Source organism: Lactuca serriola, chromosome 2, assembly GCF_051521515.1.
Source record: "Lactuca serriola cultivar US96UC23 chromosome 2, Lser_US96UC23_V15, whole genome shotgun sequence".
Taxonomy (NCBI): Eukaryota; Viridiplantae; Streptophyta; class Magnoliopsida; order Asterales; family Asteraceae; genus Lactuca; species Lactuca serriola.
In genome coordinates this window covers 163,549,231-163,568,970 of record NC_136409.1, presented here as the reverse complement: position 1 = coordinate 163,568,970, position 19,740 = coordinate 163,549,231, and the positions used below count along the sequence as shown (strand labels likewise).

The 19,740-nt window shown below is 33.1% G+C and overlaps 1 protein-coding gene across 2 annotated transcripts; it reads left to right on the top strand.

The window, feature by feature from the left end:
- The first annotated feature begins 16,480 nt into the window (after positions 1 to 16,480).
- On the top strand, positions 16,481 to 17,964 carry LOC145090549 (DNA polymerase kappa-like). 2 transcript variants are annotated; one of them, XM_079028706.1, is made up of 5 exons: positions 16,481 to 16,703; positions 16,789 to 16,971; positions 17,043 to 17,169; positions 17,246 to 17,471; positions 17,739 to 17,964. In XM_079028706.1, exons 2-4 carry the CDS (start codon positions 16,939 to 16,941, stop codon positions 17,440 to 17,442), a joined length of 357 nt encoding a protein of 118 aa, XP_078884832.1. In that variant the 5' UTR covers positions 16,481 to 16,703; positions 16,789 to 16,938; the 3' UTR covers positions 17,443 to 17,471; positions 17,739 to 17,964. The 2 variants fall into 2 exon arrangements, with proteins under 2 accessions (XP_078884832.1, XP_078884833.1); XM_079028707.1 differs by lacking the exon at positions 17,739 to 17,964 and adding an exon at positions 17,553 to 17,659.
- The last annotated feature ends 1,776 nt before the right edge of the window (positions 17,965 to 19,740 follow it).

Genomic DNA, 19,740 nt, shown 5'->3' with positions numbered 1-19,740 from the left:
GTCTTCTTCTTGAAGATCCATTTGCACCCAACGGTCTTACGTCCAGGCACATAATCAACCAAATTCCAAACTTGGTTGTCATACATGGATTGGATCTCGCTATCCATTGCCTCTTTCCATTTTGTAGACTCCGGGCCTGCCATGGCTTCCTTATAGCTATTAGGTTCATCTAGATTTATTAGTGTACCATCACTAATATACGTGTCCCATTTGGTAGTAATATGAAAACCATAAAACTGGGGATGAACTCTAACTCTATCGGAACGTATAAGAGGTAAGGACTCGTCAATCGGTTCAACCGGAGTTTCCTCCTCGGGTTGAGTGCCAGCGGTAGAGGTTCCTTCATCTATTGACTCTTGAATCTCTTCAAGCTCGATTTGCCTCCCACTATCTCCTTGGCTTATGAGTTCTCGCTCTCGGAAAACTCCTCTCCTCGCAACGAAGACAACATTGTCCTTCGGTCTATAGAAGAGATATCCAAAGGATGTCTGCGGGTAGCCGATGAAAATACATCGCTCACTTCGAGGTTCAAGCTTGTCGTGAGTATCTCGTCTTACGAAAGCCTCGCAACCCCAAACCTTGATATGTGCCAACGAGGGAGCTTTCCCTGTCCACATCTCGTGAGGCGTTTTGGCAACCTTCTTGGTAGGGACTCGGTTAAGGATATGGGCGGCAGTCTCTAAGGCATACCCCCAGAAAGAGATATATATATATATTAAAATTACATGATTAGGATTCAACAGACATAGAATTTGTAATTTAACTTCATTTCCTGTTCTTTGTTTGGTTTTGGGCTTGAGGTAGAATTACTTATTCAAATGTCTATTTAATCACAATTAAATAAATACTACATTTATATAAGTATAAAAAGGTTTTCAAACTTGTTAAACAAAAATATGAATTATGCAAACTATTTTAGTACCATTTGGATATAAACATTGGATTTCAAGGAAACTACCAAATTACAGATTTTACAAATTTGACAAAGGTTTTCACTACAGTAAAACATGAACATATAAACTATAGTAGGTATAGTTTATGAAACCTACACATTGCTTTCAAGGTTCAGATTACAAAACAGACAACAAACATATAAACTATAATGAGTATAGTTTATGGACATTATGCACTACTTTACATATTCAGAGTACATTATAGAAAAAAATATGTAAACTATATTAAATATAGTTTATGAAACATACTTACAGTTTGTTCATTACAAGGTAACTTTTCATTATTCTACGTGTAATCATCAATATAGCATTTGTGAGACACACTTCAAGTACATATCTAACAACCAACCAAGTCCTAAAATTATAACCAGAGTCACCTGTAGGGAGAAAGTGACACTTGTCTATAGAGTTATACGGGGCTGACAATCCTACAACAGATTTGCCTTCAACAGCTAGGCTGGGTGGCCTATGGTGAAAAATGTCATACCGATTATGACGCCTGAAGAACGTCGTGTTCAGGCCATCTTAGGTCATCAAGCATGGTTATAATAACTCACAATTTGGAATTGAACAAATTGATTAGTGTTTGAATAAGTAAACAACTTCACATAGTTTTATTTAATAATAAAGCTATCATACACTAGATGATTACAAACACATGGTTTGCATACAAGTACAAATACAGAATACTATTTCAGTACTGAGAAAACATACTTTTCATGGTTTTATGTGAACTAAACTACATTTTACTACTTCATAGTACAATAACATTCACACGTTTTGCTTACAACATACTACAAGAGAAAATATAGGATTTTCTCGGAAAAACATATTTACATTATCAAGGAACAAGAGAACACATTTCAGTTACTAACATGCTTATGAACTCACCGCCTTAATTGTTGATACTATTTTCAAAACTACTTGTATTCTTAAGAAATCAATAAACATGTAGCCACATGTTTTGAGAATACGGAGCTTTATAGACTCATGTCTTTTAACTTGTACTTTTTTGTGTTAATATACAATGGTTTGAACACAGATGTAAACCTTATACTTTGTTAATACAATGGTTGTTGTACTTTGATTACTATTATGCATTGTTGTGATACTGTACATGATGTCCTCCGCCCCTAATGTTTCCACCGTTCCGGATTGGAAGTGTGACATGTTCAATGAACGAGCTACACACCCATACTTTATTGACAGACAGATGAATCAATATCCAAAACTGAAACACGAATTTAGATTTCAAATTCACCTACCTCCATCATTACTTTTTCAAATTCCTGATAATTTATATCATTACTTAAACTTCTTCTTTCATAAATGTTGGAGAAATGATATAGCATGTATCATAGGAATCGTTTGTCAATTCAGAAAACAGAAGAGATGAGAAAGAGAAAGACTCAAAGTACGAGAGAGAAGAAGAATGAATGAATCACATTAATTAGCATGCAAAGTACTTTTGCCCTTTTCGTCTTTCACTATTTATATCTAAAAGTCAATTTTTTACTACAGATTATGTTACAATGTAACTATCCTCTATATCAAGTTGGTAAATTGGTTACTTTAACAAATTCTCTCTTCCAACTGAATTTTCCTTGTCTGATGTGTCATTTTCTTAACTTGTACCAATATTCTCATTCCATCTTAACCTTGTCCTAAAGGTTGAAATCATAATAAATTTTTAAGAAGCATTCTACATCTTCCCAGGTAGCAAAACATAAATGTGACGCATTCCTTTCCATGCTATAATTATAAACTGATGTTTAATTTGTCCCTGTTGATTTACCACTACTTTATCCATATACGTGACCGGACTATAGTAAATAAAATCTAATGGTAATGGAAAAGGAAATTCCAACGACTTCCCCATAATTTTTCCTTTTCAATGTAACATGAACAACATCATGAATTTGAGCATCAATCCGTAATTTCAACCTGTATGTAAAGTTTTTTTAGAATCGGAAAACTCCAATATACCTTTTTTTCTAGCTTGTTGGGCATAGTTTTCAAGTGATGTGGTTGCAACTTCACTATAACCAAGTCCCCTTTCTTAAATGGAACAACACTTTGTTTGAAATCCTGTAATTCTATGTTACCTAATAACGCAATATGAAACATAGATGGAATGGAATCACATCCGGCATTAACATAGAGTGCTTTGTCATATACTCATATTTCCCTCACCTTGTAGTCGTATAGTCTCTTAAATACAATTGCAATGCATCGTCAAATCTTTAACATAGAGTGCTTTGTCATATACTCATATTTCCCTCACCTTGTAGTCGTATAGTCTCTTAGTTACAATTGCAATGCATCGTCAAATCTTTATAATTCCATAAAACTGGACCAAGATGTTGCATCCTAATATTTCAGATCATCTCAACCACATCATTATCCTTCTTAACATTTTACTTCCTTTCTTTTAAGCAAATACCCACCTTCCAAAATTTCACCAAATAGTATTAGTATTTAATATAAAAAATCTTTATAATTTTTAAAAATTTTAACTAAAAAATTATAAAAAAAAAAAGATTAATAATACCCAACTATTTTTCATTAAACTAAAATTTAAAAAATTATATAAACTTAACTAAAAATTACACCCTATTCAACTTTACTAATTTCAAATCTTCACACTTCAAAGCTGCAGATTTAGATCCTTTGGGTGGATATATCAGGTCTTCACAAGAATCAGAAAGATTGTTTGGATACATGAATCTGAAATTGACAGCCAAAACAAAATGAAACTTATACTCTTTACCAAAATATTGTACAACTTAGTAGTGTTCATCTAGCCAAAAGAAATACTACAAGTTTCTCTAAATAATAATCAGAGTATTCGTACCCTTTTTGTTCTTCTTTTATACCGTTGGCAAGCCGCAACCTCCAACATTCGTTCTTCATTTTCCCCTGTCAAACACCAAAACCCAAATACCCACACACACACAACCACAAAAAAAAAAAAAAAAGCATATAGAACACCCTTGATCGAATTTCCTGTCTATTTCATCAACATGTTTACGGATACCAAATCAAAAAAAATAAATAAATAAATAACAGGAAGGCTACCTATCACCACCGATCCCAAATAGCCCACCCCTAACAACCTCCACTTCTCCTTCGGTCGAGCAAAACCCACCGAAGTGGGTGTTTCCCCGGAGCAAACACCGGAGGCGACAGCCACCTTTGATTCCTTAACCTCGTACCTTTCCTTTCCTTCCGATGACCCTTGCTGCCAATCCCTACTGAGGCCTACCACGACGTTGCTGCTGACCTATCCCCTCACGGACTCTCCTTCGGACCTCGTTCTTCATTCGCGCCTCACAGCTAGACGAGAAAGAGAGAGCTTCGCTGCTTTCGTCTATTCTCCTCCTTCGGTTCGGCCAGACACGAGAAGCCCCCTCGTTCAATCGATTACCAACACCGAGACCACCTCCCTTCCATTTCCGAGCTTCTCTTTCTCCGAATCTAGCCAATATCGGGGGCGTATGGTTGCTGCCTTCGTGCCTCTTCTTCCCTCTCTTCGTTCGTCTGCTTGTAGTTATTCTTCCCTTTGCCCGATAAACAAAAGGAAACACGCATAAAAAGCCCTAACTTTTTATTAAGTTGGACCTTTAAACACAATTAGTCCCTGGATGAGAATCATTTTCATAAAAGCGCTAATCCCTTTTAAATTCTATTAAAAATGACAAAATGGACCATTATCAAAACATTTATTTGAAATCAATCGGAAACCCACAAATATTGGACCCATTTATTCAAAAAAAGCCCCTCCTTGGTTATTTTTAGCAAAACTTATATGAATATTCAAAAATTAATCCTATTTGAATCATTTTAGTCCCTCCTTTTATTTATTTTAACCAAAGCAATCTTATTTTTGTTAATTAAATTACCGAAACGGCCCCCAATAGTTTAAATTTATTATGAAATGGTCCTGAGAGTATCTCAAGGTTCAAGAATGATGGATTTACGGTTTCTCACGACAATTTTCTCAAAAAACCGAATTTAAACAAATGGAACGCACGCTTCAAGCGTGAGTGCTTACGACCACTTTTTAATATTTTTAATTACTTTGGGGGGGGGGGGGAGTATGGTGATACATGTGCCTATATGTTTTGTTTATACAAATATATTATCCTTTATGTGAAAATACAATAAATCTAGTTTTAAAAAATCTTATTTACCATATTTTTACAAATAAACTAGCATAAACTTTTCGTATACGTAGTATGGTTATTTTACCATAAAATAAGTAGTCCCTGCAACACATCTTGCATGGTACAAAAACATAGGATTTTTTTGTGACATTGTATATTATAACAAGCACCTTATAAAACTTTATTGTATTTTAAGGATTCAAGCTATTACTATTCATGTATATTGATATGTTTAAATACATAAAGTTTATACATGTACATATGTCCTCGTCTATGGGATCTGTTTTAGTTAATGGTGCCACCAATGGATGAGTTCTAGTTTCATCGTGGTTTGCACCAAGGAGACCTCCTCGCCCCCTCTTGATTTATCCTCGTCATGGAAAGTTTACACATTGCTTACCAAAAAGTTTCTAACAGAGGATTGTTTATAGGACTTTTATGGGAACTGGGAAGTGATGATCGGGTTTCCTTTGTCTCCCATGTCTTATGCGGACGATGTTATCTTCTTTGGCTATTGGTCTAAGGAAAATGTTGTGACCATCATTAGAATGCTTCATTGTTTTTACCTAATCTCATATCTCAAATTAATACTCATAAAAGTCACATTATGGTTATCGGTGTCAATCAATCAGTGTTAGATGAGATGACCGCTTCAATTGGTTGTGTGGCTAGCAAGTTCTTGTTTAATTATTTAGGTCTTCCTATGGGAAAATATGTCTCCGGTGGAAGGTTGGAGTGATGCTATTTGTAAAGTTACTTGTAAGCTGTCAAATTGTAAAGTTAAATCTCTTTCCGTGGGTGGTAGATTGACATTGTTAAAATCAGTCTTGGGTGCTCTTCCCACTTATTTTATTTCTCTTTTAAGGATCCGAAAGGTGTTCTTAAAAACCTGGAATCTATGAGAGATTCTTTCTTTTGGGGGGCTGATTTCTAAGAAAATAAAATGACTTGGGTAAGTTGGAAGAAGGTGATGGCGCAGAAGGTTCATGGTGGTCTTCGGGTGAGCAACCTTTTTGCTTTGAATCGTGCTTTTATTTTCAATGGGTTTGATGTTTTATTTCTTCTCCCACTACCCTATTCAGCTTTGCTAATTTCTAATCTTCAAACTTCGAAGCTGCGGATTTACATGCTTTGGGTGGACATATCAAGTCTTTACAAGAATCAGAAAGATTGTTTGGAAACATGAATCTTTCTACGATACAAGGTCTATGGAAATTCCAGAATGTGCTAATATTTTTTATAAAAAAATGGTACCTTCGACCAAATCCTGTTCCAATAATTATTTTTATTACTATTGTTATTATTATTTTTTGCAAGTAAAACCTAAGTTCAAAGCAAATAGGTTTGTTGATTACTATTGCCACCTTTTTTTGTCCTTTTCGTTGTAATGTTTACATTTTTAAACATTGATCAAAGCAAGATACCAATGAAACTATAAGATGAAAAAGAAAACTAGTGTTGGTGTTATTGTTAGTATTGGTGTTCCACATATTAAGTAAACCGTCATATCCTGAGTTAAAAGAGTCACATGTTTACATTAGTTTAGTAAGATGTAAAGAATATGTAATAAAGGAACGATAAATATACCCAAAAATAAAGGTAAATAATGAACAACTTAATTAATACCTTTTTAAGTGCCTGGATTCATAATACAACTTGGAGTGAATTCACAATCTACAAGTAGGATGCTATGATAAGCAAATAAAACAAAGTTTGTTGCAAATTTATATATTCAACCAAAAGAAGAAAAAAATAATATATCTTTGATGGCTTTGATACATTTATTGTCATGTAGGATGTTATAGCAAGCAATTAAAGGAAGTGTTGGATTAGTGTCTAAGTCTATAACTATTTTGGTATGTACTTGACCCGATTATGAGCATGGTCCTTTTGGGTTGCCTTCACCATAGCAATATGTAGGATGCATTAAGGAAAGAAAGGTTTAAATATGATTTATTAATATATTATGAGAATAATATATTAAAAGAGAAATCATATTGTTTAATTAATATTAGTCAAGAATTAATTAAGATTTATTTTTGTGGCTAAAAGAGATTAACTAAATTTAGGGGACTAGACTGCAATTATTGGATAATTGAGTTATTGGGCTAAGGAATGCTAAAGGAACAAGGGGTGAATGAAATTATGATGGGAGACCATCATATTTTCGTCCATGGCCTTATCCAGAAGGTTCCATGGGCTGCTTAGAGTTTAAGTTGTCCATTAGGGTTTTGACTAAAACCCTAGCAGCCCACACAAGTATATAAAGGACCCCTTAGGCCCCAAAAACGTGGACAACTAATTCTCTAGGGTTTCTAGTCGTTTTTGGGCAGCCTCCTTTCTTCACCTCTTCATCCAAGTTGCATAAGGTGTTTGTGACTCCATTAGAGGTGCAGCACTTGAGGCACTAAGCTTTCTAAAGTCAATCCAAGCAAGGAATTGATTGTTATTGCTATATAACAATCAAAGGTAATTCTCTAAACCCTAATTCAGTTTATAATATGTTAGATCTAAGTTTATTAGTCTTGAATTCATTGCATGTACAATAGAGAAACCTAGATCCAAGCATTAGGGTTTGTATGAGCACATTGGATTTTTCTTATGCCTAAAACCCATCAGTGGTATCAGAGCCTTGATTTGTTTCAGTTGTATGTGATGCTTAACTGTTTTGTTTGCTAAAAATCGATTTTTTGGCCTCTGCCCGACTCAACTCGGCGAGTCAGTATCTGGACTCGCGAGTTGGCCCTACTCGGCGAGTCCAGGTCTGACTCGGCGAGTTTGTGCGCCAAGAAGAGGGTATTTCGGGATTTAGCTGTTGTTTTGACTTGGATTTAATGCCTAATTCGTTTTTTGAAGTTAAAATCCGATTTTTATCTTAAATTAGTGACTATCCTTGCCAAAACTATAGATAATATCAAATCTTTTAGATATTGGTTGTTTATATGATAAATATGGATTATTTCAAATTATTTGGTAATTATCTAGTGACTAAAATAAGATTATGTCAAATATAGATAATGACTAAATTATTTGTTATTTGATCCTTTGTGATGTGAAAAAGTTTCAATTGCACCCTTTAGGTTTTATAGTTTAAATTTGAACTTCAAAGTTTTGTTTATGAAATTTAAATAAGTTAAACCCTAATGTTTTGAATTGTTTCAAAACTTGCCCTCAAGTTTTGGAATTTAAAAGTTGATTAAAAGTTTAATTTTGAAATGTTAAATTCTAAAACCCTAGTAATTTGAAAAGTTCAAATCACACCCTTATGGTTGTATTAATTAATTAAAGTGTATAATTAAAAGTGATTTAATAAACCCATAAAGTTTTGGTTTACATTTAATTAAATTAAAAGTATAATTTACTAAGTTAAACCACCTAGTATTTTAAAAGTGTAAAATACACCCTATAATATATATATAACGTTAAAAGTCTAATATTATATATGTATGAGTAAACAGTCAGTCTTACCGTTAGTAGGCCTCATTCACGAAGCTGGTCTATAAGGGGTGTTTAAGGAAATTGCCTATAAAATGGGGATTGAATGGGTATCCACTCTTACCCACCGCACTCTTGACTAGTGGAGGGTCGTTAACCGAACGGGTAGGATATGACAAAAACCTTCCATTATAACTATAATGAAGTACAAAGTAACTAAATGCTTTTTCAAATTCCCAAATCATAGTTACTTTAGGAAAAATGTGAAATTGTACGCTAATCCATAGAATTACACTTCGTACCCTTGTCAAACATTAGTGGAGCGTGTGTGGTTAACCGGCACACTAATTTGGGGATGACATTAGTAGCGAAGGGTGACTCGATGTTTGTCATAGATCAATGGAGCGTGTGTGGCTAATCGGCACATTGATTAGGTGATTGTAGCATTGGGTGCACCACGTGATTCATATGGTTATTCACACCTTGTTTGTGATCCTCGGCATCCCAGTCACAAATAGTAGGGCATAATCGAGATTAAACATGCCATTGAAAAGTTTAATGAATCTCAAAAGATCTAGGAGTTTCAATTCATTTAAAACTTAATCTTCCTTTTTGTTTTTCATGGTGGAAATTGGTAAATCGTCATTTACCTACCTTCAAATATTCTGCAACTAGATTATGGCATCCCTCTTCTAGGTTGTAGAGTATTGTGTTGGATCCTAGCTTGATGTTTCATTTGGGTGTTGCATCAAGAATTCTAATCAACTTAACTTGAACTTTCTCCCGTTTTGTAGATGTCTAGTTTTGACAATCATGGTCTTCCCAAATCCCATGGAACAAGTTTTCCAAATGAAGATGACATTCCGAGATACGATCAAGGAAATGAGAGTCATGCTTCACTTCCTCCACCTCCTCCAATTGTTCTCCCTAACCCACAAGTTCAAAGGCTTGAAAATTTCAAGCTCACTCAAGCCCTTTTGGCAAGTAAACACAAAGATGGGAAACCTGTGTGTGCGCACGTCTTAGAGATGAAGTCACACATTGATAGGTTAAACATGTTGGGTGTCGAGATTTCAAGTGAGTTGGCTGTTGACTGGGTTCTTCAGACACTTCCTGAATCATATAGTGAGTTCGTTAGAGAGTATTATATGATGGAACACGACATGACCCTAATTGATCTCACCTATTTGCTTATCGCTGCTGAATCAGCAATGATTTGGCATGCTGGTCAAGCAAATTTGTATGGTGAATCAAGCTCCCAAACTTCAATGGACACTGGCAACATTGGAAGTCCAGAAAGAACTAAGTCTGTGATTGTCCAATGTGCTGTGCCAAAGGAGTCCATTTGCTTTTATTGCCAAGAGAAGGGGCATTGGAGACGAAGCTGCTCTATTTACCTGAGAGATCTAAGAGATGGGAGAGTCAAGACGTATGGCTCTACTTCAGGTAAAATCCATTATCTAACTTTTTTAAGTTCCTATTCTAGATTCTTAATACATGATGTGATAAGATTACATTTTGATGTTTTGTAGGATCGAAGAAAAGAGAGGAAGCTTAAGGGAAGAAGTGAGCTGAACCTGATCGTGAAGAAATGGATTTCGATCGCATTACTTGAAGATTGGATTCTTGAGCTACTACTTGGAGTCAGAATAGATTGTTAAGAAATATGTAATAACATAGTTTCTCAATTGAATTGCATTGTAAGGACAAATTTTTTCCGCAATAAAATGATTTTTGATTTTATCTTATTTATTTATCCTTTCAATGGCATGTATGAAAAATTAATGTTTGAATGTTTCTATTATTAGCAATAATGGATTTGATTCTTATTTATATTATTTGTGGAAATATCAAAAGTTTACCAAATAGGGAGTGTTTCTCATTGCCCAAGTTTCAATTGGACAGAAACTTGGAATCATGCAACGTGTATTGTATGATGAATGAAAAGCTTTCACATTTGAGAAATTTAGACTAATTCTTTGACAAAGTGTCAATTGAAGGACTAGGAGATCAAGTACACTGGGTTGTGCGTTGATCAAGTCCACCTCAAGAGTGACAAAGATATTCGTCATGAATTACTAAAGTGTAGTAAATATGATTATACTTATAAGATTAAGTGTAATTCTGAGTTGATTGAAAGAGTTTCAATGAATAGTAGAACGAATAAAGAAGAATCAAGTAGGTAGAAAGATAAAAGTTTCTCTATTCTAAGAAGAAGGGAGATTACCTTTTATTGTGTTTTATGATAAGTCTTAATGATTAAGAACCATGTCTCAATTGATCCTCTAAGTGAGTCTTAGTGCAATTACATGTCTAAGAAGAGGAATCGAGAATTGTAGAAATGGTTAAACCAAGAAGTCAATCATACTTCGTTCCAATATCAAGTCTTAGAGTCAAGATTGTGACATTGAGTGAAAAGTCTTAAGTAGGTTTATAACACTCATCAAATGTGGAATTTGGAAAGATTTTCTTATTCTTGCACATTTGAAATTGGTAAGTTGTGTTGTCTTGGATAAGACAAAGACCAACTAGGACCAATTATGTGAAGTGTTTTGTCTTGATAAGAACTACACTAACTCTTAAATATTTGCTTTGTCAAGAAATGTTTCTTGACAAGAGAATCTTATATGTCAAGGAGTCAGTGGGAGTATTAATGGTCTTGAAAGGTTTCAAGAACAAACCAAGAATAAACCTTATCGATCATCACTAGCACACGACTTGAGGTTTACAACCTATCGTGTTGACATTATTTTGTTTCTTTGCCATTGCAATTGAGTTAATTGTGTATGTGAGTTCTATGAGTTCTCATTTGAACGCATACTAGCGCCTTAGTCAATGGAAAGTACATTGATATGTAAGGACAAGTTACTAAACTACTTGGAAGACATGGTGGACACTCGTGTTACCATAAGGCAAGAAATCAAGATAAAGAAAGTTCACTCCATATGAGTTTGGATTTGTCGCAAACCTTGGTTTTAGCGAATTCACATGGATAGGAACTCGTACACCATAAAATCTAAGTGTCATAAGATTCCCTCCTTCATGAAAATGACTGTGAGGAAATGCTTTCACTAAGAGAGATCTTAAGAAGATAGCAATTGTGAAAATTGTATTCTCAAATTCGATTATGGTTACGACATCCCTTTCCATAGTTCGAATTGTGAGATTTGGCAGTTAGTTTGAACATTTGGAACTTGGTAACATAAGTTCTAAATTGTTTAAGCACACATATGAGCTATCTAAGGCAAAGGTGTATAAGTTTAAGAAGCTTAGATAAAGACTTATCGAAGCATCTGGTATTAGAAATATGAATTTCAGAAATTCAATAGGCATTGTTTTTTGGAAGTTCATTTGTTTTCTAAATACATGTCAAAGCTAGTGGGAGCATAAGTGTTATGCTTATACGATAATCATGATAATGGGAGCATAAGTGATATGCTTGTATGATTATTATGGCGAGTATTGCAAGTTAGCAATATTAATTATAGAAAAACAAAGATTCCATTTGCAAAGTTGCATGGGTTGAAAAGTTGTTTTGCTATAATTAAGGGAGAGAATATTATACTTCATTTCAAAATCTAAAGCTTATATTGAGAAATTTTAATATTTTCAGTCAAAGGATACATTGTGTGTTCTCAAATTTTGATTATGATTACGGCATCCCTCTTCATAGTTCGAATTGTGAGAACATGACACATAAAATATTATGGCAAAAGATTGGTAAAGTATCATATCTTTATGTAAGACATTATGCATCGTGTCCCATACGCTTCGGGTATAGGATCGATTGCAAATGCTATAATATTTTACCATTCTAAAATTTTCCAAATGTCTAGCGCATTAAGAGGGAAAAAGGACTAGAATTGGTTTTGACTAAAATAATTAAACAACTATCAAAGGACGATCCAAAGTTCATTGAGGATTGGTCGCTTGTGAGTAGTTGGAAGTATGGTATTGGATGGACCATATCGACATTATTATGAATAGATAAGATTCTATTAAGAATGAGTTTTCCTATGGCAAATGTGGAAATGTTTCCATATTGGGAGTTGGATATTGAGAGTCTATGCCTAGATTAGAAACTTTTATGCAAGAAGGATGTTCAAATGAATGTACTTTGAATGTGAGACTTCACGTCTATAGAATTGTCTTGTAACAATTTCCGATAGAGTACTTCATAATTTCATTAGCTAAGTCTTGGTGACTTTTGTGCTATGACTTTACGAAAGGATCGTTGCATAAGATGTAAGAATCTAGCATATTCTAATAGTGGCAAAGAACCTTGCATTCTTACACTAATGATAAGGATTGAGAATTGTGAAATAAGCATCATTGAAAAGCTTTTTCAATTGATCTATTTCACAAAGTAAGGACCATAGGAAACATAGTGTGCATGCTTTATGCATGGGATATCTATTGTTGTAATTTGAGTAATAAGTTGATTTTCTGAAACAGTAAACGATAATAATGAGTAATCAATATGGTGGTTAAATAGAAGTGTTTTATTTACTCTCACAAGTTTGAGGCCATATAGGATTAAGTATTATTGTTATGTTTCAAATTTGTATGAGCACATAGGATTGTTCTTATGCCTAAAACCCATCAGTAAGATGCTACAAGAAGCAATTAAAGAAAAGTACATTGCTATTTTTTTACTTTACTAAAATAGGAAATATGATATTTTCAAATGGATTTGATACATTCTATAAAAATGAAAACACAAAGTACACTACTAACTTTTAGTTTAACAAAATTAAGAAAAAATAATAATTACTAGTGGTTTTCACACATTTATATTAATCATGTGGGATGCTATAACAAGCCAATAAAGAAGGATGCTATAATAAGCAGATAAAGCAATTCATGATGGTATTTTTTGAGTTTAAATGAAAATATGATATTTAAAGCACGTTGGTATTTTTTAAGTTTAAACAAAAGGAGGAAAATATGATATTTTCATGAGTATTGATGCATCAATAATTATGTGGAACAGTATATCATTACTAGAAAACAACCACTTTAATGACACAGATTGTGTATGATAAAGAGGTACGGATGACATGCAAATAGGTGTCATTAAATCCCCAATCATAAAGGAGGGCGGCACACATTTGCGTGTCACAAGCTTACGGCACGTATTTACAACACGCTACGCATTGCGTGTCAATAAAGTCTTTATCATAAAGAAAGACGACACACATTTTTGCATGTCACGATATTAAATGTTCTAAAAAAATATAAAGGAAGGCGAGGGGTGACTTAGAGTTTGTAGAGAGAACGAAGGGAGAGAATTATGTCCGGCGTGTTGAGATCTAGAGGAGAGAGTGGCGATGTAGAGGAAGGCGAGGTACTTAAATTTTTTGGGGGATTTCATTCCCCTCTTAATTAGTTAAGAGAGAGGGTGCGCCTCAAATGTCGTGAAAGACTTATATTTTTGTAGTGAAAAAGATTATAATGTAGGATGTGATAAAATCATATAAAGCATACTATGTTAAGATGCTTTAGTTGCCATAATTTACTTATGTAAAATCTTCAGTTGTTCGGTTTTTAGTTTTCTGGTTCTTCTTTTTATATCACGGTTTTCTTGTTCTTCAGTTGTTTTTTTTTTATATCATAGGTCATTTGGTCAAACAAAAAGCAAAAATTTATATCATATTTTATAATGCCATGTTTAAGGCTACACTTTAGTCCTAATATTTAAATAATGCTTAATTAAAATGGTCTTAAATAGGTACATTATATGTGATAATGTCATGCTTAAGTCACAATCTGTTCCTAATATTTAAATAATACTTATTCAATATTTTGATATATTCACGACATTATTGTTAGTTATGTAGTAGTAACCATTAATTTTTGTACATATTATTTGCTAAATACCACGTTTTGTTGATAGTTATTTTTGTAAAATATATAGATTATCGTATTTACATGTTTTTATATTGAACTTTTTTGAAACACATGATATTATTAAACGAAAAAGAAAATATATAATTATATAATATTATATATATATATATATATTGTAATAAATGAAAGTTTTTTTTGCCAGATGTCTTTTTCTCCTTTTATTTGACACATGTAATTTTCTCATAATTTTTGATTTATTTGTTTTCCACATGTAATTTGCTTATTGACTCCATTTTATTTTTAGTGAAAATCATTGAATTAATTAATTCAATTCATTCTTAAAAGAAATTATAATAAATTCCATTCATGAATTCGTTACTTGCTTCTACAAACATGGTTTTGTTTTCCTTTTTTATTTTTATTATTTACATAAAAGTAATTTTTTTCAATTTAGACTTATTTTTACATAAATTTCTATTACTTTGGATTCATTTACATATTTAATAATCAAAGCTTTTTGTATAAAAAATTATTACTTTTCAAATTGTCTAAGGTTTATAAGATTAGATTATTTTTTAATTAACCAGTGCAATACACGGGTCTCACAACTATTATATATATATATATATATATATATATATATATATATATATATATATATCCATTCCTAATAATTGCCTTTCGTAAATGCCACGTGTCATTATAAACACCTGCATTCTACGTGTCAATCTTGCAACTATCTTATCAAATGTTTTCCCGCCCATTGCTTCATTGAAGAATCGACATCATCTCCTACTAATAAGCAATTTGGTTATCTTCAACTCATTCCCCTCGCAGCAATTTCAAAATCTGTCTTTTCCATAAGTACAATCGCATAAAATAAGGTAATTTCCCTATTTGAAATCGCATACACCTTGTACACAAACATTTGAATTCTCGTCTTTTACTTTTGCAGCTCTCTAAAACCCTAGCGCCCAGGAAGAAGATAAACACTTTGATTTGTGCATCAACTACTACCACTTTTGCTGATACAACATTATTCCAGTGCTTGGCTCCTTCTATTGTAAGTTTTGTTTAATCTTCTTGAAGTTCTAGCAAACACGATTCTTAACGCAAGTAACCGAGCATCAATTAATCATGAATTTATTGATGGGAAGCTAATCGCCTATGGTTGTTATGGTTTTGAATGGTTTTTGTTTTCGTTACTTTCCATGGTGGATTAGATCTTTCATGCCTTACATGAAATGCTTATTGCGGATCTGATGATTCTCTCCCTGTATGTTTTCTACCTGAATCTTTGACCCACTCCACCTCTCTCACTTTCAAACCCTATGTATGTTCCAATTTTACATTTCTTTTATATAGGGGTTTTCATTGCTTTGGGTGGTTTTCAGATTCCCTGATGTGGAATTAATGATTGTCACTCCTTTTATTTTTCTTTTTGCTCTCTAGATGGGAACAGACTTGAAGGATGAAGAGATTTCTAGGTCTTTTCTTGCTGCTGTATAGAAATTAGGTAAATACTTTAGTTTGTAAACAATTTTAGTCGCTAACATTCTTTGAACTTAAGACCTTTTACTTTCTTCTTTCATTTTTTGTTGGTTTTTTTGAAAAGGTAATACTCCTTGATTTGTTTTTCAAATATCATACTATACCAAAATTCATTTATCATGAAGGAGAATATTTTCAGGTAACATACCCTTTTATCTTCACCGTTTACTAATTAGAGAATGATGCCAACATATTTGCATATTATGCTCATGAAGATTTGTAAATTAGATCTACTTTGGGTTACACAGGTAAAACTTAGAGAGATAAATCCAATTACCTCATCACAAGAACCAAAAGAAGCGTTAGGAATGACAGACAATGCTCCTCCTCCATGGTTTATTAATATTCACGTGAGTGTGTCACTTAGCTTTGTTCTGATACATCTTTTTCAGAGCTGTTTGAATGTGTGGTTTAAAGTTGAAAGCTTTAGGACTGCGAAATGATATTTGTACATGCAGAATAGAGGCTTGTGTGTATCATTAAAATCCATACCTAATATGAAAGACTGAATTTGGATTTTTTTTTTTTTTTTAAATCTTCTTCGAGAAGAGATGTGGATTGAAGAAGAAAGAAATGGTTTCTCATTTCACTCTAAATACTTTTCTTTCATGAAATATTTCATAAATTCTCCTCTAACTTCAATCCAGTCTATCGTTAATATGATCCAGATTTCACTACTACAAGTCTTGATGAAGCATACCTGGATATCACAAAATTCTGCAAGGAAAGGGATTTATCTGGTGGAAAAGTGAGTCAATTTTTTTCTTTCTTTTCATATATGTTGAAAAAAATAAAAATTGTAAATCTTTTTCTTTTTTAATATTTATAAAAAGGTTACTGAAGAGCTTAGAGAAAATGTGTATAAAGCTACTGGATTAACATGCAGTGCTGGAGTTGCTCCAAATCGGTTACTTGCAAAAGTTTTCTCAGATAAAAACAAGCCAAACAGACAGTTTGTTTTACCTAATGATTGCGTTGCTATAATGACATTTATATCCTCACTTCCTATACGAAAGGTAGTGCATAATGACTTATATATCCTTTATCCTAATTTCACTTTTTTTTCTTACCAAAATTCATCTTTTAGATTGGGGGAATTGGAAAAGTAACAGAGCATATCTTAAAAGTTGTATTTGAGATCAAGACATGTGAAGATTTGTTGCAGAAAAACTCCTTACTTTTTGCACGATTCTCTCCTTCATCTGCATCTGCAGGTATTGTTTTTTTTGAAATTTTAATTTTTGTTGGTAAAAAGACAATACTACCCCTGATGGTTTTTGTACAATGTAGAGTTATTTGTGTCTGTAGGGTTAGGACTTGGGGGAACAGAAGCACCGAATGTTAGATCACGAAAAAGTATGAGCAATGAGAGAACATTTTCTGCAACTAAATATGAGACCTTTTTTAATCAGAAGTTAGGTCATTTATCATTTTATCATTTTTTTCTGCTGACATGGAGAAACAAGGTATACATGGAAAGACATTGACACTCAAACTAAAAGCCGCATCATTTGAGGTACAATTTCGTTCTTTTTTGATAGAAGGGCATTTTTGTCTTTTTCACACAGCCAAGAGATAAAAATATTGAAATTTTTAGGTGAGAACTTGAGCGATGACTTTTCAGAGTTATATAAGGTCAAGTAAAGATATACTGAAGCATGCTTCAAAGCTTCTCAAGGCTAGACTTCCTGTATCACTTAGATTAATCGCTAATGTTTAATGTAAAAAAATTAATTTATATAAACTAATAATGTTTATTAACGATAATAATTTCTTTTTGTAGGATTGCATATGTCTCGTTTTAATGAAGATAAAGGTGGCAGTGGTGTATCGGATCCTACACAAAGAACCCTTTTGAATTTTATAAAATCTGGAGATGATAACAGGGAAAGTGTAGATAACGAGCAATCAGATTCAGATACATGTTTTGATCATTTTTCTAAAAAGAAAATTTATCGCAATATCAAGCTCTAAGCTTTGAAGACTAAAAGAATTTAAGTTATAATTTAATTAAAATTATTTTTAAATTATTCATCTGTGGTGCCCACGGGTTATAACCTTGTGTGTGTGTCTGTGTATATATATATATATATATATATATATATATATATATATATATATATATATATATATAATGTCATTAGTAGTTTTTTTTTACAGAAGTATTTACCTTGTTATTTACGCATTAACTTTTAGTACCATCTGAGATGTCTTAATAAGACATGTGAAAGATATTGTGAATAACTCATTAAACTGTGTTCAAACCCAACCACTGCCCAACCCACATGTTCATGGAGGTTCGCATGCGTCGACTCTTAGGAATGAGTCAAAATCTTATTTTAATTCACAAAAAGAGATGAGTCGTTTCACAAAAGCTGGACTGGAAACGCTTATTAGGAAAGTTCATTTTCCGAAATCAATTAAAAAGATATTAACTTTTCTAAAAGAAAAAATAAATTTGTGTATGTTGAAATAGTTTATAATATTATTTATTATTCACAAATCAAAAGGAAAATTATAGTATATAAGAAGTATAAAAAACTGGGAGAAAAAACAGATTAAAAAAAAAAAAAGATAAAATGCCGCTGCCAGGACTTGAACCTGGACTCCTGGTTTAGAGGAGTGAGTTATGCCCCCAAAGTGGCAGATGTTATGTTTTAAATGTGCTACAGCGGCTTATGATTCTTAGAATGCCCCGTATTTTATTTATTACTACTTTCCCATAATTGTATTAGCTCAAAAAGTCAAATTAAAACTTATATACAATTTATCACATCTTAATCTCCCTCCGTATGCTTTCCCACCCGTTCCCATTCTCCTTCTTATAACATCTTTCCCTTCTCTATCTCTTCTAAGCCTCTCATATTGGCATCAATTCCACGCCAGTCTTCCTACACTTCCCTCAACGACAATATATGCAGTCCTTTCTGGAGAATGATACAGATCACTTCCTGCAGCAACATCAGTGGTTCGATGCTGCTATATATGGAAGTGTAGTAGACGAAAAAGAATTAGGGCAGCAACATTAGAAGCAGGTGAGAAATAGTAGGAGAAGACCTAGGACTCAGAGTTCTCAGTATCGTGGTGTAACTTGCATATGTGGTTAGTTGATTATTACAAATATAAAATACACTATCAACTTCTTTAGGAGTAAATCTCAATTCATGTAACCAATTTTGTTAAAAACCGTTGGTCATCTATTTGTTACAATACAAATTTCAGATTAAATTACCGACAAACATGTGTTTAAACATTGTAGTTTAAACACTTGATGAAAATGGCATTCGGACTATTCATTACTTATTTTTCTTCACAATTATCTATTTAAGCCATCGTTCTATACCTTTTTTGCTTCAAAAACATTGTAGTTTGTTACAATGTGCCCAAATTACCATTTGCTCATAACTCATGTCCATTTTTAATTCTTTTTTATCGGGGAACGTCTATTGAGAATCAAATTTGGTCTTGACAGATTCAACACCCGTACACATCAGCTCGTCATCTCTTTGTTGCAATCTCATTAGGGCTAATTCAACAAACAATTTTTCATCATTATAATCATCTAATGGGTGTTGTTGGAAGGTGTAGATGTAGTATTCTGCAGAAAAACCAGTTGACGGGATAAATGGCAGAAGTAAATACCTACACTCCTTACACATTTGTAACTAATTTGTCCTCAAACTCCTGTTATTGATTTATACCTAACTAGTTCGTTATCACATTGAAAAATCATAGATGTCAAAAGGGTAGATCATGATGCACAGTGAACATATAGTTATGTCGAA